This window comes from Sporobolomyces koalae, assembly GCF_050403365.1.
Source record: "Sporobolomyces koalae JCM15063 DNA, S_koalae_JCM15063T_v1_ctg11, whole genome shotgun sequence".
Taxonomy (NCBI): Eukaryota; Fungi; Basidiomycota; class Microbotryomycetes; order Sporidiobolales; family Sporidiobolaceae; genus Sporobolomyces; species Sporobolomyces koalae.
The window spans coordinates 173,532-199,074 of NW_027481760.1; the positions used below are offsets into that span (position 1 = coordinate 173,532).

Below are 25,543 nucleotides of genomic sequence, written 5' to 3' on the forward strand. Positions count from 1 at the left end.
CGCGAACGCAGGTTGCTCGATGCCCTCTGCGCTCGACCTGCTCTCGGCCGCTGCCCTCCTCGAGGAAGAGGCCAACAGCAGTGCCACTCCGAGTGAGGCTCCGGTCGATGTCGCCGAGATTGCGCGCCAGGCACTCGGGTTCCCTGTGCCTCCTTCGCGTCCTCCTCCTCCTCCTCCACCGCTCGAGTATGTCCCGTATCGCTACCCTCCTCCACCACCACCTGCATCCGCTCCTACTTCCGGAACTTCGCTCCCGCCGTTGCCGACTCTGCCGCTTCCGCTGCCTGTACCCCGACCTCGTGCGCACCCACAGTCACAACCACAGTCGCAGCCACAGCCTCAGTTCTTTACGACCGCATCCGGCTCGGCGAAACTCGCGTTGCCGTCCCTCCCGCCGCTTCCGCTCCATCAACCGGCTTACCCACCCATCGCCTCGGATCCACCCGCTGCGCACCATCGAATCGTCGCTGCACCTCTTCCTAAATCGAGCGAACCGGTGGTGCCGACTCCTCGACGTGCAAGGTCCCCACCTGCGTGGACCCTTCCACCCGACCTCGGCTTGATCCGCTGCGTGTGTCCGTACACGTTTGACGACGGCTTCACCATCCAGTGTGATTTGTGCAACGCGTGGCAACACGCCGGGTGCGTTGGTATCGCGTCTGAAGAACAAGTCCCGGACGAGTACCAGTGTGAGCGCTGTGATCCCGAAGACGCCCGCCGAAGAGGGGTCAGTCGAGATGCTGCCGAACGTGGCATGAGGGAACGCGTGCGCGAGATGGCTCGCGTGCAACAGGCTGGAGGACTTCGAGTTGGACCCCCATCTGGTCCGAGTACGCTCATGCAGCTCGGCAAGGCCATCGTCCCGACCCCCGTGCTCAATCCGGAAGAATCCACGGGCAGGCGCAAGAGTATCGATATCACTCCAACAGGAGGTCCGACCGCGAGAACCGCGAGAGGTGCTGCAAAACCTCGCAAGAGTGCAAACCTCGACGATCCGACCTATGTACCCTCGTCCACGACCGTCGCATCTCTGCCGCCTCCACCACCGCCCCCGATGCCCTCGGCTTCTTCAACTGCACCGATAGCAGCAGCGCCGCTGGTGGAAACAGAATTGCCAACGTCGGCACCAGGGACCGCCACTGCGACCGCCCAGCCTCCAACATCCGCCTCGCTCGCAGCGCCTGGGCAACCTGCTGTCGAAGATTCGGCACAGGGTTCCGATTCACGAGAAGAATCAGCCACCCCGGGGCCTCCACCGGTGCAGACCAACCCAAACATGCGCACGACAGCAGTCGGTCGCAAACGCCGAGTTGCGAAACAACCTCGCAAAGGCAGCGCACAGCCTTCCACCACCACCGAATCGAACGAGGTCGAAATGGACGATGCGACTCACCAGTCTCCTCGAGCAACTTCGGAACCCGACGACGATAGCGCCACTCCTCGTCGTCCGGTCCAATCTCAACCTTTAGCGCAACCGCAGTCGAGAGAAGTTGCGAACCTTGCGCCAACCCCTCGTCTCTCCGCCCTTGGGCTCACTAGGGCCCAAGTCTCGGCTCCTACGCAACCCTCCTCTCGCCACGCTCCCTTGCGCGACGACACGACTTCGGAAGAGGACGAAGACGAAGGACGCGACACCCCCAGAGGAGGACCAGGCAGGAAAAAGGACAAGTACGAACCTTGGCAGTACGAGTTCACGTCCATCTCGTCCAACCTGTTTGCCGATCAAGCGGTTTCGGACAAGATCTCTGCCCTCTTGTCAAAACCTCCGACTTCGATCCTCGACGATATTGACGATGCTCCGTTGCGACCCCGCCAGAGTGCCCTACGTCGACGACAGTTGGCTGCACGATCCCGAACTGGACCTGCTTTAAAAAGTGCATTGCTCTCGCACCTGCTCGATCACCCTTCATACACTCCCGTACCAACGCTCCCTCCGTCTCTGCCGCTCCTCGTGAAACCTCTCCCTTCGTCGTCTTACCACCTGAACCCTCCCATCTCGACGACGTACCTCCCAACTTCGTACTCGTCGTCCCTACACGCTTCTTCCGCCGCTGCCCAATCTCTGTGCCCGTACCCTCGACCGACAACTCATGCGGTATACGCCACGAGTACGATCCCTGCCGGAACGTTCATCACTCCCGTTCGAGGCGAGATCAAATCGATTGAATCGTATCGAAGAGATCCGATCAATCAGTACGACTTGCTCGGGACGTTGAAAGCGGGAGTTCGCAGTCTCGCCGAACCTTGGAGTCTTGTCGTCGATGGGAGGAAATGGGGCAACGAAACTCGATTCATTCGCAGTGGATGTCATCCCAACGCGATCATCAAAGTGATCAAGGTGGATCCCGAACATGACGAACACAAAGAGTCTCTAGCGGCTCCAGCATCGACGGCGGTAGACCTTCCTTCGAGATCAAGTCGTTCGAGGTCTTCAACTCCTCTGCATTGGTCTGCACAGAAACAAAGACCACCTACCACCGAATCGAATTCGATCGACATTTCGTCTCGATTCGTTTTGGCCGTCTACTCGCTCGTCGATATCTCGAAACGTGAAGAAATCGTCCTTCCTTGGGACTGGGACGACCTTCACTTGATCCACTTGGTACCCTCGCTACTGTCCCTCCCTTCAGCACCTCCCTTACCGACTCCACTCGTCGAGAACGAACAAGGCGTGTTGGAAGTGTTTGCCAAGAAACTCGCACTCAGTCTCGATTCCATCTTGGCCAGTTCAGTTCCGGGAGGATGTGCGTGTGACAAGAAACGAGATTGTGCGGTTTGGTGGGCATGTCGAGGTGCAGCTACCACTGTCAAGAGTCTCACGGCTCGTAGTACGAACAGCTCTTCAACGGGTGGTGGTGGAGGAGGTAGGAACGGGATCGATTCGGGAGATCTCGTCGATCAAGCCGATCCGGGAACTTTCAAGGACAAGGATCGTGAACCTTTCAGAGCCATGTTTATGAACGCACTCAATCCAGGAGTTGTCACGAACGGGGGTGGACACGTATCTCAAGAAGGGGTAGATCCATCGAGTGCTTGGAGGAGTCGTAAAAAAGGGGGAGGTCATACTCGCAAATGGCCCGAATTGGGTCCACTCGTAGGATTCGAACGTGGATGGATCGTCAAGGAACTCGATCATCATCAAACCTTTGAATCGAACGAGACGCAACCAGACGAGGATGAGATTGAACCGCAGGACAAAATCGTGGTCGATACCCCTGCGACTCGAGAAGAGAATTTGATCGTCGACGTCGAATTCGATTCACCTCTGTCTGACTTAGCTGAACTCGAACCGGAACCCGTCGCTATGGACCTTGATGATGACGAGACCAAAGTCGAATTTGATGGGTTGAAAGTCGCAGGTAAGAACCCGCTTCCTTGGACACGTTCTTCCTCTTGACTGAAAACTGATCGTGCGGATTTTTTCACGGATTACAGAATCAAACTTGATGGGGATCTCGCCTTCTTCGGCACTCACTTCGTTACCTTCGGAGGGTTCTCAACTTGATCCATTCTCACCCGCAAAAACTACTCGACCACCTCTCGAACTCCCTATCGAATTGCAAGACAGTCACGATCACGATCTCGGAGGAGGAGGAGGAATCGATTCGGATGATGATTCAGATCTCACTGAACCTTTGTCAAACTTGTCAGACGAAGAAGACGATCATTTCGAATCAGTTCCTCCTCGAAGTGTACCTGTCAAACCTACGATGAAACGTAAACCGAACCCGTTCGCTTCCAGCTCTCCTCCACCCTCGAGTCCTGCTCGACTGAACCAGCGGAAAAAGAACAAGAAGGAGCAGAAAGAGAACAAGGAGCAGAAGAAGAAGAAGAAAAAGACAATCGCGACCGAATCGGAATCTTCGGATCTCTCTGAGCATGACGAGGACGAGGACGTGAGGGATTCCAAGGCGACTGTCAGTGACGACGAATTCACAAAGCCGAACAAGAAGAGAAAGGCGGACAAGACATCGATCAAGCCCTCTGAAGACAAAATCGACGATAGCGTACCCGTGTCGAAGAAGCAGAAAGTACCGACAGATCGAGCGAAAGGCAAGGAGAAGGACAACGAAACTGACCTCGCCAAGATCTTTGAGGATGAACCTGCGCCTGCGTCCGATCTGGCCAAAGTTACGATCGTGAAAAAGGTCGTCACGGTTGAACAGAAGGAACGCAAAAAGATTGTCGTGGGTAAAAAAGTGGTCAAATCTCAAACTGACAAGAAAGCGACCACTTCGACAAACTCGTTGGCCAACCTAAAGATTCACAAGCTGAAAGGAACGAAACGTGACAAGGACGACAAGGGTGAACTTGTCAAGGAAAAGAAATCCAAGCTAGGCAAGAAACCAAAGATCCGAGACTCTCCCTCTCCCTCTCCGCCTCCGTCACCCGGGCGTCGGGACTCTTCAAACACGGACGACTTGACCGCTTCTCGCGAATCTTCGATGCCAGAGACTACGCCAGATGCTTCGCGAAGGTCAAGTCAGACCGAACCCACCAAGATGCAGGAAGTCACAGGTTAGTCAAATCTGCAGTCAAATCTGCGATATTCTTCCAGCCGGGTATTCGCCATGCTGACTTTGCTCGTCTGACGTGGCAGAAGCGAGCGAAATGGTGCCTCCCACGGTTGAGCCTGCAAAGCCTGCATTGCCACCTGTCCGGCTGTCCTTTGCTGCTTATCGTCAACGTCTCGCGCCGCCCATGCCGCCGCCTCCCCCGCCTCCTCCCCCGCCGCCGCCACCGCCACCTCTGGTCTTGGACGCGACCGGACTGTCACACACCGCCACGGCGACACCGAGTTTGCCAGCATCAGCTTCGCTCGCACCTGGCGTGCCTCCTTCGCCTGCTCTGCAACCGATTCCGGGTAGTTCGCTCCCTGGAACTTCGCCAGTGTTTTCAACATACAGCATGGCTTCTGAAACGCCCCCGCTTCCGAGGCAGTCGATGCCTTCGGAAACGCCACCCCTGCGACCGGGACGTTCCTTGCCGCCTCTGCCTCCTCCACCTCCACCGCCGCCTCCGCCGCCCGCAAGTGCTCCTGCTCCTGTCACCAATGTCGAGCCCAGCGAAGAGGACGAGCCAGAGGCTGGTACACCTCCACTGCCACCGTCTCGACAACTCGCTGCTCCTCCGAATGGAGCCAAGCAGGGTTCATCGTACAATTCGGCGGAAGACATTCTCAAGAGTATCGGAGATTACTTTGACGGCAGTGCAAAAATGGCATCAGTCTCGCCAGCTCCATCGGTTCGCCCGCTCGACCCTCTGACCACGCCAGCATCCGCTGCTTCTGCATCTCTCGTTGTCTCTCCGCCACCGCGTACGTCGTCGATGCCTCGATCGAACGGGGTGCAAGCGTACCATCACGACAAGCCGCGACAGCATGCGGGCTCGCTTCCGGCTGCTTCTCTCTCAGGATCCGCCCTCGGTCTAGACACGGGCAAGCCCTCGCCCGTCCCAATGAGCTCGGTATCGCCTGCCCCGATCGGTTCGCCACCGAGGTCAGCATCACACTTCTCGTCGTCGTCGTCGTCGTTTGGACGGAACTACGCGGTCCCGCCGACAGGACCTTCTGGGCGAGCAGGCCGTACGCCGTCGGCGAGTCCTGCCATGTACCCCAGAGCTTCTCTACCTCCGCATCACCCTTCTCGAGCTTCGATGAGCGTCTCGCCTGCGATGACACCTTCCGCAGTTCCACCCCTGCCAATCTATGCAGGTTCGGCTTCGCGACCTTCACCACCGATGCGACCGGTCGAATTGGACCCTTCGGTACCGACTGGTCCAAAAGCGATGACTACAGCAGTTCCACCTCGTGCTCCCAGTGGTGCGAATGCAACGACTCCGTCCTCGTCGTCGAACGGTTCAGTGCGAGGATCCGGGTACCATGGAAGTGGCACACCTGGTGGAGGGTACCGTGGAGGTTCGAATGGACGTAGTGGAGGTACGCCTGGACGACCAGGATTTCATGGTATGTCTATTTTTCCGAGCTCGCAATCATTGCAAATAAACTTGAGTATTGACTTGAGTTTGATTTGTGCGCGCGCTCTTGTTCGCAGGTATTCCGGCAGGTCCAAGACACGTCGGTATGATGGGACCGGGGACTCCTGCACCTCGAGGTCGAGGAGGATGGGGATGGGGAATGCGAGGTGGTAGAGGGGGAGGTCGGGGTGGAGGAAGTAGTGGAGGAAGGGGAGGAAACGGTGGAAATTGATCTCAAAAGAGAGGTCAAATGGGCTTAAACGCGTGTACAAACCTTCGAGTCCGCCTCCTAGTGCAGTACATCTTTTTCTTGTTGTTGTTCAAACGAAAATAATCTAGGGTTTGAAGAGAGGTATGAAATTGGCTTTCTTCGAGCGGATCTTGTGAGCTTCGACTTTGCGCGCCCATGTCACGGTAGTGGTGCTGTCGATTATACGGAACGACAAGATCGGTTTATGTACGCGACCAGAAGATTGGCCAGCTCGTCAACCATTCGCTTCATTCAACCTTGTCGCTTCATCTCTCGCCCGATGGAGGCGCCGGTACGACCTACAACCCCGCGCAAGCGAAACCTAGTAGCTGTCATCGGTACCACTGGAGTCGGCAAATCTCAACTCGGCGTCGAACTGGCACAATCGCTCTCAAGAAACGCATCGGGTCCGAAATGCGGTGAAATCATCAACCACGATTCGATGCAGTGTTATCGAGGCCTCGATGTCATTACGAACAAAGCGACTGCAGACGAGATGCAAGGCGTGCCGCATCATCTGATGGATTTTCTTGCTCCCGGAGAGGAATGGCGGGTCGACGACTTTCAACGAGATGCTCTCAACAAGGTCCGTTCCAACCATGTTCGTATAGATCAAGCCGTCGTGTTGACGTCTGTTCAAGTCGCTACCAGATTGACGAACTCGAGAGACGACAAAGTCTGCCCATCTGCGTCGGCGGGACTTCGTACTACCTTCAGAACCTCATTTTCCCGAACCAGCTAGTCGCAGACGCCTCCCAATCCCGACCAGCATCTCCACTTCCATCCGAATCGACGCGTACACTCAAGGATATCGCTCACTTTCCGCCTTCACTTCGACAAGCGATCGAGAGTTTGCCGGAGGAGCTTGTCCAACTTTTCCTCGCCCTGCCTGCGTTACCAGCAACTTCGACTCCCGATGATTTCCCTGCTCATTTTCCCCTGTATCACTTGCCGCCGCGACTGCGCTCGCCAGATACGCTCACGCCTGCGCTCTATCGGCTATTACAGTGCGTTGATCCGACCAGCGCAGAGCGGTGGCATTGGAGAGACATTCGCAAAGTCAGGAGAGCGCTTGATATCGTCTGGTCGGGAAAAAGATGGGACGATGTCGTTAGTGAACAACGGGCAAAGGGCAATGAGGGTCCAAGGTGAGAGAGAGCATCTTGTAAACGAAAGAAGGGTTTTCCGATCGTGATGCTAAGCCTTTGCCCAAACCTGGAATAGGTTCCGGTCACTCATATTCTGGTTGTATGCCGAGAACGACGTATTACATCCTCGGCTAGACGGTCGCGTCGACAAAATGATCGAGGTGGGTTATAGGCTTGACTGAATGTTTCTTCAATCACTCATGCACGATATCGGTCGCAGCGCGGGCTTTTGAACGAGCTCGACGAGCTATGGCAAACTGCTCACGAGACGGACCCTTCAAAGTCGATCGACTATTCAAAGGGTATCTATCAAGCGATTGGTGCGCTTTCCCATCGCTCTGTCTAGCGCAAAAACCGTATCAATCCTCGCTCCTCTTGATGCAGGTTACAAGGAGTTTGAGCCTTACCTCTCTGCTCGGCATCGTTTTCCAAGTCGGACAATCGAAAGCGATGACGCCCTGAATCAGCTGTTCAATCAAGGTGTCGAGAGTATGAAAACGGCAACGCGACAGTACGCGAAACGTCAGGTCAAATGGATCAAATCAAAGTTGTTGCCTGCCGTGCATGCTCTTGAGGTACCGGGAGAGGTGACGGTCGTGCTGCTTGATGCATCAGGTAAGCGAGACAGTTCTTGTCGAAAATAAAGCTCGTCGAGCTGACGAAACTGCGTCTCCAAAGATCTATCGCAATGGCAAACAAATGTCAACACCCCTGCCGTTGTGTACTTGACTGGTAAAATACCTCTCACTGTTTGCCTAGGTACCCCTTGTTGACGATCGATCGCAATCTGCTAGCTTTCTTGAACGATGAACCTCTCAAAGACCCCCTCACTCTGTCACCTACAGCTGCCGTACACCTGGCAGCACGTCTATCGGAAGAGTGAGTCTCACGTTTGAAACTCTTCTGCAGATGCTTGAATTGACTTGTTCAAACTTTGTCATAATTTGATCTAGTTTGAAAGCGAAATCGAAACGAGCTTGCGGAACGTGTACACGAGATCCAGCACGACCTTTCATGGTCGAAGAACGACAATGGGCCGCTCACATCAAGACGAAAAGTCATCGTGTACAAACTCAAAAGAAGAACGGAAACTCTGATCTCGACCGACGGAAACGCGAAAGTTCGACAAATTGATGCTGCAATGCCAATGTCTTTGCATGTTTCCGGTTTCGTGCTGAGTCTAATGCCGACGAGGTATGCGAATGTACAATGTAGAAAGTGGGATTCACACTATCAAGTCATTTCCACGTCCTGGGCGAACTCTCGTGCTGTTTCGGGATGAGGATCCACCTCGATCAGTATTTATCGCAGTCAGGAAAACCAGAAAGAAGAAAGGCGAGAACCGAACCTTTTCGACGAGTCTGTACATAGTAAGGGATTGCGCCAGCACCGCAAAAGAGGAATCCACCCAGGGACTGTAGCGGCCTCGAGAAGGCGCTGAGGACGAGTAGGAACAGGGCAGTCGATGCGAACAAGATGGGTGTCACGAGATACGTCCGGTACGGTCGCTTGAGGTTGGGTTCTTTGACTCGCAAGACCAACAAGCCAACAACGACGAGGAAATTCCAGGTCCACGCACAGACCTACAAGATTGCAACCTTATCAGTTTGAGACCTCATCTGTAAGTCGCGAAGTAGAAAGATTGCTGACCCCGTAGAACACTGATAGCGAAGAGAAGTCGCCAATCAGGATGTAGATAGTCGAGAGTGAGCAGCTCAACAAGATTCCGTTGATCGGAGTTTGCCTCTGCTTGTTGAATTTGGACATTGCCTAGAGCGGTTTCGATCGCGCGCATCAGATCCGAACGAAAATCGAGAGCGAGAAGCGTCTTGGCGTACTTTGGGCAAGAACCCTTGCTCTCCAGCAGCAACGACGAGCCGTGCCGAAGTGTAGAGGGACGAGTTCAATGCCGAGATGCAAGAGACTCCGACGATGATGGCGAAAAGCAGTGCGCCGATGGGACCTGCAATTGCGCGACCGAAATCGAGCCCGATCGTTGCCGTAGCAGTTGCCTGTCGTTTACTGGTCAGTGCACTCTCTGGATCGACTTGAGCAAGAGAAGCTACATACTAGTTCAAAGGGCAGGACGATGAAGTACGCAATGTTGGCGAGCGAGAAGAGCACGACGATCGTACCAAGGGAAATATTGATCATCTTGGGCAGATCCCCAGGCTTACACGAACGCGCGACATAGTTTGCCTGATCGAATCCGTCGTACGCCTAAACGTTGACGCAGAAAGGGGTCAATTAGCGCATCGGACAACGTCAAGCGAGATGGGCTTACCCAAAGCGCGCTGAACAGGGCCAAGGCCCACCCGGTAGGATTTCCGGCTGTCGCTCCTTCGAAGGAAAAGCTCGAAGCGACTCGACCGAGCCCAAGCCAAACGATCCCTGCCCCGAAAATGAAACAGATGGCGATTACTTTGAAGCTTGTAGTCACGACTTGCATGCGAGTGCCAAGTTTCGTCGACCAGGCTTGCAGGGTTGACACGAAAAGAACGCAGAAGATGGCGACTAGCTTGATCGCCCAAGTCGGAACCCCGCTAGTCTCGCGCAAAGAGTTCAGTTTTTCGAAAATGCGCGAACGCAGTCAGAGGTTGCGGCATACCGAGCTGCTGCCTGGGGGTCGCTACTGAACGCGGTATGAAACAGCACCCGACAGATGTACTCGCCTGCACTGTCAGGCGGATGGGTTCAGCGTTGTCTACATGCGCGAGAGAAAGAGATGGCATTCATACATGATGGAAATACTGCAAGACGGAAAAGTCAGCATCCAGACCTCAGCGAGTCATGACAGGCTCCAAGTACTCACATGGCTTGAGATCCGGGCTTCAATGCGGTGACCGCCGTGAAGGAGAAGCAGTAAGATGGTCTAGAGGTTGCTGTTTCAGCGCTATGATCCGAGCAAGCCGCTTGCGATTTCGGGACGCACAGAGATCCGTACGCGCTTTGCAGATACGCTTGGGCGCCACCGTTCATAGGCAGTGCCGAGCCGAGTTCTGCCAGCGAAGATCCACCGGCCCAGGAGAGCAGGCCCGCAAGGAGCCAGACCAGCAGGGACGCGCCCACACTGCCGACTTCGCGCGCAACGACCCCGCTACTGGCAAAGATACCGCTGCCAATCACTAGGCCGACGATGAGCGCGATGCCTGCCACGAGCGAGATCTGCTCCGAGTCGTTCGCGGTTCCGAGCGCGTTTCGTTCAACATCGCCCACGGTCGGTGCAATGATCAGACGATTTGACAGGTCGAACGACAGGATCGAGTCTGACCTCGTACGTTGCGGCTTCTCGTCGAGCAGGCCGGCTGCTTCCTCCTCCCCGTCGTCATGTCCGTCATCGATGTACTCCTCGTCGCGCACGGGAAGCGGTCTGTTCGGTTCTTCTGTGCCGAAGGGGGCGATAGGTGCTTCTGTGGTCGTCATGGCTGCATACCAGGCTGCTTCGGAGCGAAGATGTAATGGCGCAACGGCGACAAAAGAGTGCGCGTGCGGCTCGTTGACCTGCTTCGCGACTGCTGCAATGGACGCTCGCCTGCATTTTATTTAAACTCTCGATGACCGTACGCGGGGTAAATTCAAAAACCGCCGCGGAAATATAGACCATCCGCCGAACCAACGGCGCATTTCAGAAGACCTTCCTGTTTTGATCTTCGGATCCCATATCGGCGCGCGCGGTTCCAGGCTTGTCCTCCATCATCATGGTCGGTGGTTTCTCGAGCTGCATGCTCCTGGTGGACCAACTGTAACACCAGCAAGACGACTCTCGATCGATGAGCTCCGGGGGACTGGCGGGGTCCTTCTCCCCCGAACAGCCCGTGCCCGGCCATCTCCTCTTCCTCCTGGCGCAGGTCGTCTATGCCGCTGCGAGCGTCAACTTCTTCCTCCTCGTGAGTACGAAGCACATGGTGGTCCATATCTCACGTGGCTGATGGCTTGTTCGGTGCAGGCATTCATTGTCTTTCATGCGCATCGATACTTCCGCGAAGGCTGGACTCGTGATGGATGGTTTTTCCGCACGCTCGTACCTAGCCTTGTCGTAATAGCCACTTGCTCGTTGGCCCTGCAGTCCGCTGTGAGTTTCGTCTTACCCGCCTCCCGCGCGCGGCACATGCATCTGATCAGGATTCTGTGCGCATATCGCAGGCGGCGCACTGGGTGTTGCTATCGCTGTACACGGGCGCATATCAAGCAGACCCGCTCGACTGGATCGATGTCGTTCAGCGCTTGCTGTGCTTTCCCACCGGCATCCTCACTCAGGCTTTCTTGACCTGGCGCATCTTTCAAATATCCTCTGCGCGCGCCATCTGGCTTCTCAACATTGCCCTATGGATACCACCATCCGTGGGCTACTCCCTCGCCGAAGCTTTCCACATCCTGACTCTGACCAATCTCAAATGGGCATACGCGGTTGGTCTCTCGGTTTTCCTGCTGTTTCTCAAACGCGCAAAATACCGGTGTCTGATACAGACGGGTCCCTCAAACAGTGGAGAGCTTGCGAGCTAGTCGGCACCGCGTCGATCTTTGTCCTCGACGTTTTCTACTTTCTCGTCTTGAGCTGGCGATTGTACATCGTGCGCAGGAAACAGGTCAAGCCGTACATTTACCTACCTTCACGCTGTCGTACTTTGACGGAGGGGCTGATCAGTACCCTTGACATTGGTCAGTGAGGTTGACCCAGTGTCGCACTACTTTATCTCGACGCTTCAAATCTCATTCTTCACTTGTGCGATCACCATCGGAAACCTCGTCAGCGTGTCATTCCTCAATTCAGCACGAATCTACATCGTAAGTCCGAACGGGTCTTTCAAGCTCTCTTGTGACGCGCCCTTGGAAAAGCTCTGGGCTTACACGTTCGAATTCATCAGATTTACTCGTTCTTCTTGTTGATCCTACCCATGTGCTGGACCTTGAGTGTCCTATGGGCTATCAATCAGCGAATCTCGATCAGGAGCAAGATCAATACGCCTCGCTCGGATGACGCGAGTTTCGCTCAGAGGCTCGAAGTGGTAGGGTGGAGACAACACGGTGCCCGAGGTCGTCAGGCCGGCGAAAAGGATGTCGTTCAAGACCGTTCGGTCATGGGACAGGATGTCGTGCCGGATCACCCGATCGATCTGCAGGAACCGCAAGAAGAGCACTGGAACGATCCAAGTCGATGGAGAGGAGACGATAACGATGACTTGTCCAGTAAGCCATTCGTAACCGGAATTTACCTCTCGAAGTCCACAGAAAGCTCACAGCTCGATCATTGCGAATTTTCAGGTTGTAGACGGACCGTCACGAAGAAACAGTTCTCGGAACCCGATTACAGTTCTGTCGAGCTCGACATGGGTCCGCTCGACAAGCTCGGACCGGTCGGAAGGGTTCACGAGACTTCGGTCAGTGGAATCTGGGTTCGAACGGAAACGACAGTTCAAACGACGAGGATCAACGTGTAACCATATACCCCCACCCTTCTGTGCCCTCTGACCAGAGCCCTCGCATTTCGGATGTTTGCATTGACATGTTGTAACAAGCTGGAATCTAAATTATCGCTTACATCTCTCACGTCTCTGTGCGTCAATTTCAGTACACAATCGTAGAACCCCAATCCCTTCTCCCTGTCTCCTCGAAACTGAACAGCAAGTCCGAGTCGTGCATGTATCAGAGCTCATTGGAGCGTGCTCACCGGATCAGGTGACTACGAGTGCCCAATGCACGGTTCGCTTTCTCGTAATCCCGAGACTTATTGGATTCGTCATCACTGCTCACGAGACCTTCTCTATGATCTCGTGACTTTGCGCTATAACTGGCTCGTCCATATCTCGAAGAAGAAGATGGAACGACCCGCGGAAAATGACCGGAACAGACGCTCGATTCGCTCTCTTGCTTTCACTCGTGGTGAATCCGGGCAACGCTCTTCTTGTTCTTCCCCTTCACTTCCAGTGACAAGCATCTTCATCTGATTTCCATTCTTGCCCACTCTCACAAGCAGTCATGGGTCAGTACCACTAGTCTTTGCCAGCGTTTCACGAGACGCAAGCTCAGGCCTGGCATGATCGCAGCTCGCGGTTCAAACTACTACAGCTCTTCGGCCTATGGTCGCAACAGTTCTACGTCGGCTCAAACCGGAACGTCTCGCCAGACCTCACGCCAGTCGTCCATCTACGGTGGTGCAGCTGGTCAAGGTGAGTGGTCTGGATTCTCTTTCGAGTGACACAACCCTGACGCGAACCTTTGATACCGCGTGCTGTTGTGCAAGGTGACGATTCCTCTGAGTCGGACGCTGGAACTTATCGCGCTGCGGCAACGAAGGATGCAGCAGACGCTGCGAACAATGCCAACGCTGCCAGCGCCACAGACGCTGCCTTGAGCGTCGCATCCGCCTCGGCTGACAACACCCAAAAGAAAGCTGCGAATCTGGCGGAATCCCATGGTTCGATATTGGCTGCGATTGCCAAAGCGATCCAAAATGGCACCGCGACAGATGAAGACGCAGCTCATTTGCTCAGAGTCCAAGACCTGTTGAACTCGCTTATGGGTGCGACTGCGAGGACTGCCCAGCGCGTCGCCGACGCTGATTCGACGCATCAAGAAGCGCTGGCGCTGGCTACCGGTACCGGAGGTACCGGAGGTACCGGAGGTGCCAGTCGTCCCGAAGTGCAAGCTTATTCGCTCGGAGTCGACCGAAGGCGCCGTTCGAACCGCTCGAGCGCCTTGGGAGCGTACAGCTTGGGCACCGACACGAACGCGGGCTCGAACAGAGCATGGCTCGGCAGGTCTTCATCGAGGGCCGGCGAGGGGTACTAGTCGATCAATGTGTTCCCGTCCTATTTTTGTTTACGATCCTGTGTCGTTGTCCCTTTCTCGAACTTCTGTCCTGCTTTGACCTGTTACAATGTCAGTACCCTTTCTGCTTCGCGTCTCTCGAGAATACCTTTCGTGAACGAGGGTATTGATAGTTATTGCAGTGCAGAGGAGGACAGAAAGAGATCTCCGCCGGTTGGAACGAGCTCGCTGGCGTGGACGGTGCGTGCTACACACCCGAGACGAGTGATCATGTAGACAGGCCAGGGAGCCAGATAAAGGCGTGTATGAGTGAGGAGCAGAAGAGGTTGGAAGGGTGAACGGGCACGTCAAGAGCGAGCGAGCAGCGGAACGAGCGGTAGGTGCGGGAGCACGTCTAGAGCCATAACGCTGTTGATAGTTTGGCTGAGATGAGTCACACACGTCGCGGACCGGAAATGGACAGGTTGGAGCGAGTCAAGCGAACAGGATCGGTTCAAAGAAAGTTCATCAACCGGGTGTACCTCTCAACCGCAGTGCAGAGTCATTCGTTCTGCTTGTTCAGCAACAGTTGGCACACTCGCAGCTCGTCGCTTGATCCCGGTCCTCCTCTCCTCCCGATTTCTCAGCTGCGGTACTTCCACTTTCGTTCGCACCTCCACTTTCACTGCATCTCGCGCCGACCATGCTATACATCCTCGACTACGGAGCAGGCAACGTCGCCTCGCTCGGTGAGCTCCTGTTGACTCTGCCGGTAAGTGCGTAAATGGAGCTGACTGCTCGTACTGTTTCAGCCAACTCTGTCCGCTCGCTCGGCGTCGAATTCGAATGGGTCAAGAGCGCCGACGACATTGAGAAAGCCGACGTGAGTGCAATCTACTCTCCTCCTCAACTCCCATGACAGGGAAGCTGATACATCTCGATGTGACAGCGGATCCTGTTTCCCGGTGTAGGCTCGTTCGGGTCGGCCCTCGAAGGTCTCCGAAAGCGTGGCTTCGCAGAGCCCCTCAAGAAGTACTTGGCGTCTGGCAAGCCCTACATGGGTATCTGCATCGGAATGCAGGCCCTGTTCGAGTCGTCCGACGAATCTCCTTCGGTTCCCGGACTCGGTGTGATTCCGGCGCACGTCGGCAAGTTCTCGGGTGCGGACAAGTCGGTCCCGTGCATGGGTTGGAACGGAGTGACCGAGAAACGCGAGATCGGTTCCGACGGCAAACAAGCGTACGGGCTGGGACAAGGCGAAGACAGCTACTACTTTGTTCACTCGTACCGAGTCGCCGCGGATCAACCCGCCATGGAGGATTGGATCCTTACCTTGACCAAGTATGGCGACGAGAAATACGTTTCGAGCGTACAAAAGGGCAACATCTTCGCAACTCAATTCCACCCGGAGAAGGGTGGCAGGGCCGGACTCGAAGTCCTCAAGGCCTGGTTGACCGCGACCGAGCAGGGAGGCATCGGCATGATCGACACGAGCAAGAAGGAGCTGCGAGACACGCAGCAGGTCGAGGAGGACCTCGTTAGGAAAGGGTTCACGAAGCGCATCGTTGCGTGCCTCGACGTGCGAGCGAACGATGACGGAGATTTGGTCGTCACGAAGGGCGACCAATACGATGTCCGGGAAGACGACGAGAAAGACGAGGCCGAGCCGGTCTCGGGCGCGCCTGAGGAATCGTCCACTACTGCCGACTCAGCAACTGTTGCGACCACGACCCTCCCCTCCGCCACCTCGGACGCTCCTCCCCCGGCGAAGCGCCAACGACAAGTGCGCAACCTTGGCAAGCCCGTCGACCTCGCTCGCCGATACTATGCCGAAGGTGCCGACGAAGTCGCATTCCTCAACATCACCTCTTTCCGCTCGTGCCCGCTCCACGATCAACCGATGCTCGACGTGATTCGACAAGCCGCTGAAACCGTCTTCGTGCCGTTGACGATTGGTGGAGGCATCAAAGACACAACCGACCCGGACGGTCAATCGCGATCTGCGCTCGAGGTGGCCGGCACCTACTTCCGATGCGGTGCCGACAAGGTCTCGATCGGTTCCGACGCCGTGTTTGCCGTCGAAGAGCTCTTGTCGAACGACAAGAAGCCTACTGGCAAAACGGGAATCGAGACCATCTCGTATGCGTACGGAGCTCAAGCCGTCGTCGTCTCGTTCGACCCGAAACGCGTCTACGTCGACTCTCTCGAAGATGTGCCAGCTGCGCACCGAGCTTCGGCTGTCGACCTCTCGTCCCCGACCTTGCCGTCAGAACGCAAATCGTCTTCGATCGAGCCCGACTTGGGTCCGAACGGCGAAAAGTACTGCTGGTACCAATGCACGGTACTCGGAGGACGTCAAACTCGAGACATCGATGTCGTTCAACTCGCACAAGGAGTCGAACAACTCGGAGCTGGAGAAATCTTGTTGAACTCGGTCGACAAGGATGGATCCAAATCTGGGTTCGACTTGAGGTTGGTCGACCTCGTGAGGTCTTCAGTTTCGATCCCGGTCGTCGCAAGTTCTGGAGCGGGCAAAGTCGAAGATTTCGAGCAAGTGTTTGCCCAAACCGACGTCGAGGCTGCTCTAGCTGCGGGTATCTTCCACAGGAAGGAAGTTCCGATCGAGGACGTCAAGCAACACTTGGTAAAGAGTGACATCAAAATTCGCAAAATCTAGACAGGCATAGAAAAATCGTATACTTCCATAGATTTCGATTTATGGCATATTCCCCTGCACCTAATTACATGTGCCTCTGATTCCAGGGCCTTGCGACCTACTTTAGAGATTGAAGTATCACGAGAGCTGGAAATCGCGGAAACGACACCTTCGTAAACAGCGTTGCACTCAGGTCAGCCTTGACTGGCACACACGGCTGTCACTGATTGTTGACGCATGTTCGATAAATTACAGCAGCATTGTTACACCTGCAGCCAATGTCGAGTCATACAGCCTTTTCCGGAGAGCACGCTTGACAATCTTCGATCCTTCGGAATCTCATCACCTTCTACGAGAGCCCCAGATCAACCCCGTGACAGCCGAGATAATGTCCTTGATCACTTTGCCCGTACTAGTCAATGCAACATGCGAGCTCGTCAGTGCAAATGTCCGTCTGCAGGGAGTGACTGAAACTGACTAGATTGCGTTCGATGCACGATCCTCAAACACCTTGTAGTAACCCTTTGGAGCGGTCGAACCGGGTTCCAGAGCCATCGCGGAAGAACCGGAAGTTGCGTTGTAGGGGATCTGCAAGATACCCCTAGGCAACAAGGACAAGAGAAAGGTCAGTCAGTGGATGACCGAAATCAAACCTCACACGATGCACTCACTTCCAATCAACCAGGAAACTACTCCCGTTCACTTCTTCGTTCGCAGACTGCTCATGACCCGCGTGGGAGCTTGCAAAGATCATGGCCGCAATCACATCATCCATAGTTGCAAGCGGGATACCCGCAAGTGCCATCAATGGTGCGAACCCAAAGATACCCGTCAGACAGAAGAATGGGTTGATCGTCCTGGAACACCGCTGATCATCAATTAGGGAATTGACGACGAGGTTATTGAAGGGACAAATCCGGAACTGACGAGATTGCGATATTTTCCGACTTTGCGTTGTGGTAAAGAGAACGCATGAATCCCAAAACTGCATGTTTCGACGCTGTGTATAGAGGTGCACCAGGAATGCCGAAGAAGGAAGCTGGTAGTACAAAGGCAATGTCAACTGAGCCTGCACGCGCCAAGAGCCTCAGCGAATGGCTTACCCATAGATCCGAGAATGACGATCGATTTGCCCTCCTTGGCAGGGTTTCGAGACAGATGGTAAAAGCCGAGCTTGACAGCTGAGGGAAGAAATGGTTTCAGTTGAACGTACGTACGAGCCAGAACGACGCGAGTAGTGCTTACTGTAAATGGCGCCGGTACAGTTGACATCTAGCGTCGTCATCGCCGGTTTCTGTTCATCACAAAGATTGATCCAGTCAGTCAGCGATCTGGACCGATACTGTTTACGCGAGAAGGTCCCACCTTGGGTTCTCCATGCGCGTCGGTTTCATCCGACAACAAGGGTTGGGCGGTTTCGGAAGACGTGCCAGCGTTTGCAAAGACAATGTCTATCTTGCCGTATGTATCGATCGCGTGACGCTATATTCAGCAAGAAGTCGTCAGTTCTGAATCGAGGAACAGCAAGAGAGGGGCTGGAATAGGAACTCGCAAACATCTTGACCTGAGCATCCCAATCAAGGACGTTACATGCGATACCCGTCGCTTCCCTAAATCCCTCACTCCGGGTATCAGTCATCGTAGAAAGGCGCAGTGATGAGCGGACACATTAGGAAAGCTTGCCCTCCGGCCGCTTTGATCTCGTCCACCACTCGCTGAACCGCATCGAGCTGCAAATCACTCAGCACGACTTTGGCGCTGTTTGTCAATACCACATACTCGTCAGCTTCATTTTTCAAAGCAAACTTTCGTTCGGTGAGGGTAAGCCTAACCCATAGCTTGCGACTTTTTTCGAGTAGTGAGCGCCAAAGCCGATACCAGCTGCTCCCGTGATCACGACGACTTTGTCCTTGAAAGATGCAACGTCCGCAAGCGCGTCATCGGTCGAAATGGGGATAGTGGCTGTCGCGAAGGCCGACGAGCGAAGCGTGGTCGATTGCGCTTGAAGGAAATCGACAACGGCGCGAGTTTCGGGTGAGTCAGCTGTTGCCTGAGACATGACACAATCTGCAAGATGGACAGTCTGAGCGGAGGAAGAGAGAAATGTGGTATCAGTACGGGAAGTCGCCGTCAATTGATCTGCAAGTGGGGCCGTGCGTGGTGCAGCCGTGGTTGAAAGGATGACTCGATTGATCGAGAGGTAAAGCTATCCGTGTCGGTCGACTGACCTTTGAACCGCTACAAACGTACTGTGCAGAAAGAAGGAGAGAGGAACGCAGACGGAGAATTTTCCAATTGCCGGTGAGACTCGAGCGAGAGATCTGCACGCGCTTCCGACGGACTTGCGCCCAACCACGCGTACGCGCTTCACTCATCCGCGCGCCCACCAACAACACAGCAGGAACGACTACGGCCAGGTGTCGGGTCATAGCGTAGGCAGACCGTGTCGTGTCCCTTGGCGCAAAGAAATGTCGGACCCTTCGTCATCGCCTTCGCCATCGCCCGCGTTGGCATCTGCCAGTGGGACTGACGCGTTGCCAAGTCGCCTCGAGCTGGCACTCAAGGTGGCGAATCACCCTGTGTATCCAAACCCATCGACGTTCGTGGTGGAGGCCGACACGAGTGCGTCGATCGCCCAACTAAAACTCCAGCTCGCTCACGACTGGGACGGTAAACCCCATCAAGATGGCATCGTGGTTGCAAAAGGATCGAGAACATGTAGAGATTCGGACCTCGTGAAGGATCTGTTTCAGGACGAACTTGCAGTCAGTCCAGCCTCTAGGCATCGCTTGCTCCCGCTGCTCATCACTCACACTTGTGCTCGTCAGGCTCAACCACGAGCGCAGCTGGAACTGTACGTCATCATCAGCCCGAAAGCGTGGTCTGCGCCACTCGGACTCGCGCCGAACCCGCCTCCAATCGCGCCGGTACCCGAGATCAACACAATACCGCCTTCCCCTCTGCCTTCACCGTTGCCGACGCCCTCCCCGAACCCTGCGAGCCACGCGCAGTGGCCTGCCTCTCCCGTCGCTTCTTCTTCAGCCGCCCCAAATGAGACTTCTCAGGCTCAAGCAGCCTCGACGACTCCCGCATCGCTGTCATCGCGCACCTCATACTCGATCTACTTGTCACACCTCTCGCGTCTGCTGCCCGTGCAGAGAGCCCTCCTCCTGCTCAACCTGCAAAAGGCGCACTACTACTATCAGCTTCAGGTTCATCAGCGATCTCTTCAGCTGCGAGAACCGCCCACCGAGACTGTCGACGAGCTCGCGCAGGTCGAACAGCTGCTCAAAGAGTGCGGACTGTGGTCAATTGTTGAATCGCGCGAGCAGCAAGTGCAAGAAGCACATACTGCCGAAGAAGACCAGGCTCGCGCTTATCCCGAAGAAGCCTACAAAGTCGTCCGAGTCGAGTAAGTCCGAGGATTGCACCCCGCTGTATCGCGCCCTTCGGCTTGGCTGATAATCATTCCGGCACTAGTGGTCTCCCATACCTCCTCTACTCTCCCACAGATTTGCGCGAAGCGGCTCGGCGGGATCGTCCCGACCTCGAAGCACTCAAATCGCTCGCTCGAGCCGAAACCATCCTGAAAATTCTCGTGATCATGCTTCAGGTACTCATTACGTATCAACCTTCGGCTGCCTCCGTCGCGCATGGGCGTCAAGTCTTGTCGCGTTCTGGACTCGCTGGTTTCGCCCCGGGTCCGATGCCTAGCCCAATATCAAGCTTAAACCCGAATTCAGCCCCAGAGGGATCCGCTTTGTCGCCGGCAGAGCTCGCTGCTCTCTACCAAGCAGAGCATCTAGCGCCAGCACCACCTGCTGGCGCTGCTCCCCCACCAGGTCCAGCACAAGCATTGCCGCATCCGCGCCAGTACCTGCACCGCCCTGGCATCGCTCGACGTCGAGCGACCATCTCGATCACTCTGCACATCGATTCGCTTGCACAATTCCTCGTCCCCTTGTTCTTCCTCTCGATCAAGCTCGCCTTCCTCCTCTTCATCTTTGCGCGACACGCATCTCCCAACAAGCGATACGCATTGATCGGGATGGCGGTCGTGTGGGTTCTATGGGAGGGCCTCAGAATCGCCAGGAGAAGGAGAGGTGGTCCAGCAGCCGGACATGGTGGGCGGGACCGTGACCGGGAACGGGACCGAGACCGCGAGAGAAGACGACTGGTCCGAGACCTCGCGCAACAAGCCCAAATGCAGGCTCAAGGTCGTCCCGAGCCAGGAAACGTCGAGGCAGGTGCTCAGCAACCGTTCGTTCCTCCCGTTCCCGGTCCAGCAGAGAATCGGAACGCTCGCAATGCACCGGATGGCGCGAACCCGGGACGCCGCTCGCATTCGTCAAGTTCGACCAGTCGTCGAGATCCTCCTTCGATTTTCTCACCAAAGTATTGGATCAACTCGCTTGCGGCGGTCGGGCTCGTCGACGAAGCTCGCGAGTTGGGCTTGTCGCCGCGATACATCGCAGGGAGACCGATTGCGCCATCTCGACCGATACGCACCACCGGGTTGACTCGCTGGGAACGCAAAAAGGTTGAATTGAGGAAACTGTGGAGAATCGTCATGGTCGCAACCGTCTTGTTCTTCGCGACCCTCGTACCGGAAATTGAACGCAAACGAAAAAAGGCGCTCGAGAAGAGGGAACGATTGTTGGCGGAGAAACGGGTTCGTTGGGAAAGAGAACGTGAGAAGGAAGAACGGGAACAGAGCCTGCGTGAGCTTGAGGCTAGCGCGATCAGCATTGGACAAGCCAATCCGTCGCTCGGATCCGATCGCAACGGCTTGAGGCACAGACCGAGCAGTGAGGGCTTGCAGGGCAGAGAGAAGGTCAGCGATGAGGAACTCTTCCGAGACGGTCCAAGTGAAGCGGTTTCGGGCTTGCCACTACCTTCAAACCCTACGACATCTCTTTCGGAGGTCGACACGAATGCTGGTCCACACACCGGCCCCTCAACTTTCGCATCCTCGTCATCGCATTCACATCTTCAGACACCAGTGTCGCCGCCGCAGATTCCCGCAGCCCAAACAGACGCCGGTATCGAGCCAGGCTTGGACGACGAAGGAGACGGTGACATCGCTGCCAGCGCTTCCGTCTCGGATAATAGCGACGATGATGACGACGACAATGTTCGAGGTGCCGCCGGCGGCAGAGCCGATCCAGCTGACGCTGTGGACCAAGGCAGGGTAGATGAAGAGGTCGACGGAGGAGTCGTGGCCATTTTTTGAGTTAGGTCGGCAATTACACAACATTTCCCACTCAAGTTTCCCACGGCTCTTCTCTTTCTATGATTTCTTCGCGCTCTGGCTGCTATTCGCTTTGGTCTCTCGCAGACGGCTATTCGACGCTTTCGATCTCTGATTGCTGTGCCCGAGCTTTTTCCTCCGGAACCTTCCGCGGTGACAGGTGATCTGTGCCGTCCTCGAGACTGGTCCGTCCCTTTGCTTTCTCGACTGTTTCGTAGCCATCAACAGCATGTCAACCTCGTCAGCGCAGCAGAAATCGAAGACAATCAAGCCGACGACGCCTGTTGCGTACGATGAATCCTCGTCGGATGCCGGTGATTACGGGCGAACTTCGTCACTTCCCGTTCCAGCTGTCAACAAGAACGTACCGAATGTCTTCAAGCCTGCTTCAGGCAGACCACAGATTGTGCAAACGCAAGAACCGCTGGTCAAAGCCTCGACGAAGAAGACTGACAAGGTGCGCATGACTCTTGTATGCGCCCAGACAATTTACTGATGCTACACGACCCTGCAGTCTCGCGGAGCGTATGCACCTGTTGGCGTCCCTCCTACTCTTTCGCCCGATGCTCATTCTTCTTCCGAATTTTCCGAATTTTCCGATGGCGAAGGGCGACAGGGCGTAGCCGGTAGTCGTCATGGTAGGAGAGCTCCTGATAGCGCGAGTGACGCAGAGCAGGAGGTAGAGAAAGAATCGAGGCCTCCGCAAAACGCCACAGAGAAGCGGAAGAGGTTGATCTGGGCTCTTGTTGCTGGAGGAGCTGCAGTCATCGGCATCATCGTGAGTCGTCAGCTGCTCCATTGTGAAAGATTTCCCGAAAGTAGAGCAGAATTGACAATGTCCTTCTCGCCAGGCGATCATTGTGACAGTTTTGCTTTTGGTGGGCTCTCACGCCTAAATTAGAGTGGAGATCAAAGACTCCGAAGCTGACGGGTCTTCTACTGCCGAGTCAAGCATTCGCGAGAGAAGCAAGATGCACATGAGGATGGCGCCCTCAACTCAACTATCGCTAGCGGCCATTCTGCCAATTCGACACATTCAACTACGCTGCATAATTCGACCCTGGCAGCGAATTCGACGTCGAATCCGAGTGACTCGATGGATTCATACAGAACCGCTTTGCCTACCAATGAGACGGCGGTGCAACCAGCTTCGACCGCAACTGAAGCCGAAGACGAAGCGCTTGGTCGCCTCAGCTATGGCTCGACAGGCCTGCCGGTATGTAGCTTTGACCGCTCTTATTCTCGCGCAACTAACCGGGGTCCTTTGAGTAGATCTCTACACCTGTGATCGACTCGGGATCGCTTGTCGCGACAGTAGTGCCTACGCAACAAAACTCACCAGAGGCGTCCCGACTTCCTGCCGAATCAGCTAAATACGAAGCCGTGAGTGCACAGCTTTCCGTACTTGTTTGTCAGCTGATAGTAATATGTCAACTCGATCAGGATCAGCACGATGAGGACGCAGATGCGGTCGCTACGATTCCTCCGGCGACAGAAACGCATGATCTGCTCGAGCCTGCCAGCTTTTCGGCGTCCAACGCCGGTAACATATTGCAAAGCACCGGTATTGGCTCTGTCTACAGCGAGACGCCGATCATGAGCGTCCCCAGACCTCAAGTAACTCAGGTTGCTCCCAACCTGACTCCCAACCTGACTGCAATGCCGCCTCTGCCTCCCTCAGTTCAAGGCGTCGTAACTCGCCTACCTCCGTCTGACACACCCCCGAGCCAGTACTTGCGGCCAGCGCCTCAGGTCACACAGCCAGGTCAGGCGACGTCCAGCCACTCCGCCGAAGCCTGGTGGCCAGCTCCGAGCGCAACCCCTTTTCTCGGAGGCGTCAATGCTCCTTCCGTAGGGGCTCCACCCGTAGGAGCTTCGCCCGAAGGTGCTACACCCGCAGATAATTCGACGAAATGGGTTGGGAAAGGTGCGTCGTGAAAGCTCAAAGCGTTCTGTACTTCAAGCTGATGGTTTCCGTTTTTCGCTGAATTCAGCAACCTGGTTCAACTCTGGTGCGTTTGACGATGCTTGAAATAGGTTCGTGAGGTACGATCAGCTTCGAACTTACCGGAATCGCTTGACGCAGCGAATACACCCGATACCTGTCAAGCCGACTTTTCCGAGTCAGACTTTGTTGTGGCGCTTTCGTCGAGCTTGGTGAGTAAGGAGTTACGGTCAGTTAAAGTTTGAAGTGCTGACAACAAAGCTTGCAGATTGGCCCAAAGGTTGATCAGCGCGCGTTCTGTGGCGCCAAGGTCCATATCTGGAATGAATACACGAACCAGACCCGCACGGCGACCGTCATCGGCACAACTGAAGATTTGAAACAGCCTGCGGATATCAACCTGAGCAAGAGTGTCTTTTCGCAGCTTGACCAGCTAGACGTCGGAGTGCTCGATGTGAGTCAAAGTCCCAGGGTCGACCTCGCATGATTCGAGCTCTCACGCGTACTGGTTCCACAGGTTCAATGGTGGTTTGAGGATAGACGATACGAGAAGCTACTTCAAGTGGATCTTTCTCCGTATGAGAGCACAGCTAAGCACGACAAGGTGCACAGGTTTCAAACAACGGTTCGCTACTCTCAAGCATTTCTTTCCGGCCTTTTTAACTGACGAGCTTAACTGTATAGGCGATTTTCTGGAAAGAAACTGGATGGGAGTCGAAGTGCGGCAAGACGATTGAGTGCGCACCTGTCTTTCTTGCGTGACATCGTCTACTGCAAGGTCAATCCTCCAAGCTGAACCTCAATCGCTCAACAGTGACGAAGCGATGTATTCCGGAGTCCCGCTCGAGATTTGGCAGGATCCCGGAAAGCGCTCGGATGAGCTCTGCGGCAAGACTGCCCGTGTCCTCAACACCGACACTGGAGCAAGGTAATTCAAGCTCTCCCTCTTCCTGGCTGTCTACTCGAGGTCGCTCACGCCTCGAAGCAACAGCATTCACGTCGAAGTGGTCGAACCTTCCAATCAAACGGATTACACGACCTTCACGAAGCAAGCTTTCCAGAAACTAGGCGGGAATTTCGACGACGGTGAACTTGCTGTAACTTTCTGGTTCGATTAATATGATGACCTCTTTCGTGTCGCTTTTACTCACGACCAGCGTAGCCTGCGCTGTCCATGAGCTGGCCTTGAGCCGTCAGAGTTGGGCGAGAACGAAGAGAAACCGAGAAATTAGATTGCGGAGACACGGAACAAGTGAAATGAACTAGTGAAAAGGAGACTACGACAGACGCTTCGAGAAACGGAACAACCACAAAAACGAGGGAAGAATGCTGGAAAGGCGGGTCCGACTCAGCTCAGCGAGAAGAGCTTATTAACATTGAACTGTAAGAACGGTAACGAGGTGGCCGATGCAGTGGACGAGCTCGACCTGCGAGACTTTGGCGACTCCTCCGCATTGCACTCGGACTTGAGCTCTTCTCCGAGCTCATTCTTGCGCACGGCTTGCTGCCTACGCAGCTGTCGCAGATCGGCCACTCTCGACCCCAAGGATCCCCGACGCTTGTCACTTTG

At 55.2% G+C, this 25,543-nt stretch overlaps 9 protein-coding genes across 9 annotated transcripts; 7 read left to right on the top strand and 2 right to left on the bottom strand.

The window, feature by feature from the left end:
• Positions 1 to 19: 19 nt before the first annotated feature.
• Positions 20 to 6,208, top strand: JCM15063_001135 (uncharacterized protein; the record flags this gene model as incomplete). Its single annotated transcript, XM_076677924.1, has 4 exons — positions 20 to 3,359; positions 3,436 to 4,518; positions 4,601 to 5,965; positions 6,054 to 6,208. The coding sequence occupies 4 exons, from the start codon at positions 20 to 22 to the stop codon at positions 6,206 to 6,208; spliced, it is 5,943 nt and encodes a 1,980-aa protein (XP_076534880.1).
• A 298-nt stretch (positions 6,209 to 6,506) lies between these two features.
• Positions 6,507 to 8,508, top strand: MOD5 (tRNA dimethylallyltransferase; the record flags this gene model as incomplete). The annotated part of the gene is made up of 8 exons (XM_076677925.1): positions 6,507 to 6,812; positions 6,878 to 7,374; positions 7,451 to 7,535; positions 7,595 to 7,694; positions 7,759 to 7,989; positions 8,053 to 8,106; positions 8,169 to 8,253; positions 8,328 to 8,508. The coding sequence occupies 8 exons, from the start codon at positions 6,507 to 6,509 to the stop codon at positions 8,506 to 8,508; spliced, it is 1,539 nt and encodes a 512-aa protein (XP_076534881.1).
• A 99-nt stretch (positions 8,509 to 8,607) lies between these two features.
• Positions 8,608 to 10,797, bottom strand: JCM15063_001137 (uncharacterized protein; the record flags this gene model as incomplete). The annotated part of the gene is made up of 10 exons (XM_076677926.1): positions 8,608 to 8,642; positions 8,723 to 8,957; positions 9,025 to 9,144; positions 9,213 to 9,386; positions 9,445 to 9,594; positions 9,659 to 9,917; positions 9,983 to 10,051; positions 10,113 to 10,124; positions 10,187 to 10,246; positions 10,307 to 10,797. 10 exons carry the CDS (start codon positions 10,795 to 10,797, stop codon positions 8,608 to 8,610), a joined length of 1,605 nt encoding a protein of 534 aa, XP_076534882.1.
• Positions 10,798 to 11,144: 347 nt separating this feature from the next.
• Positions 11,145 to 12,812, top strand: JCM15063_001138 (uncharacterized protein; the record flags this gene model as incomplete). Its single annotated transcript, XM_076677927.1, has 7 exons — positions 11,145 to 11,261; positions 11,321 to 11,446; positions 11,518 to 11,781; positions 11,859 to 11,968; positions 12,039 to 12,159; positions 12,240 to 12,561; positions 12,637 to 12,812. The coding sequence occupies 7 exons, from the start codon at positions 11,145 to 11,147 to the stop codon at positions 12,810 to 12,812; spliced, it is 1,236 nt and encodes a 411-aa protein (XP_076534883.1).
• A 538-nt stretch (positions 12,813 to 13,350) lies between these two features.
• JCM15063_001139 (uncharacterized protein) lies at positions 13,351 to 14,163 on the top strand (the record flags this gene model as incomplete). Its single annotated transcript, XM_076677928.1, has 3 exons — positions 13,351 to 13,354; positions 13,419 to 13,541; positions 13,616 to 14,163. 3 exons carry the CDS (start codon positions 13,351 to 13,353, stop codon positions 14,161 to 14,163), a joined length of 675 nt encoding a protein of 224 aa, XP_076534884.1.
• Positions 14,164 to 14,824: 661 nt separating this feature from the next.
• On the top strand, positions 14,825 to 16,798 carry HIS7 (imidazoleglycerol-phosphate synthase; the record flags this gene model as incomplete). The annotated part of the gene is made up of 3 exons (XM_076677929.1): positions 14,825 to 14,870; positions 14,934 to 15,004; positions 15,071 to 16,798. 3 exons carry the CDS (start codon positions 14,825 to 14,827, stop codon positions 16,796 to 16,798), a joined length of 1,845 nt encoding a protein of 614 aa, XP_076534885.1.
• Positions 16,799 to 17,119: 321 nt separating this feature from the next.
• JCM15063_001141 (uncharacterized protein) lies at positions 17,120 to 18,836 on the bottom strand (the record flags this gene model as incomplete). Its single annotated transcript, XM_076677930.1, has 10 exons — positions 17,120 to 17,189; positions 17,256 to 17,378; positions 17,449 to 17,634; positions 17,705 to 17,816; positions 17,881 to 17,958; positions 18,023 to 18,071; positions 18,143 to 18,259; positions 18,342 to 18,387; positions 18,446 to 18,535; positions 18,610 to 18,836. 10 exons carry the CDS (start codon positions 18,834 to 18,836, stop codon positions 17,120 to 17,122), a joined length of 1,098 nt encoding a protein of 365 aa, XP_076534886.1.
• Positions 18,837 to 19,245: 409 nt separating this feature from the next.
• On the top strand, positions 19,246 to 22,010 carry JCM15063_001142 (uncharacterized protein; the record flags this gene model as incomplete). The annotated part of the gene is made up of 3 exons (XM_076677931.1): positions 19,246 to 19,542; positions 19,606 to 20,189; positions 20,258 to 22,010. The coding sequence occupies 3 exons, from the start codon at positions 19,246 to 19,248 to the stop codon at positions 22,008 to 22,010; spliced, it is 2,634 nt and encodes an 877-aa protein (XP_076534887.1).
• Positions 22,011 to 22,257: 247 nt separating this feature from the next.
• Positions 22,258 to 25,091, top strand: JCM15063_001143 (uncharacterized protein; the record flags this gene model as incomplete). The annotated part of the gene is made up of 13 exons (XM_076677932.1): positions 22,258 to 22,485; positions 22,543 to 22,806; positions 22,880 to 22,906; positions 22,981 to 23,244; positions 23,301 to 23,411; positions 23,472 to 23,955; positions 24,023 to 24,040; positions 24,115 to 24,185; positions 24,263 to 24,427; positions 24,491 to 24,598; positions 24,658 to 24,710; positions 24,788 to 24,901; positions 24,965 to 25,091. The coding sequence occupies 13 exons, from the start codon at positions 22,258 to 22,260 to the stop codon at positions 25,089 to 25,091; spliced, it is 2,034 nt and encodes a 677-aa protein (XP_076534888.1).
• Positions 25,092 to 25,543: the final 452 nt, after the last annotated feature.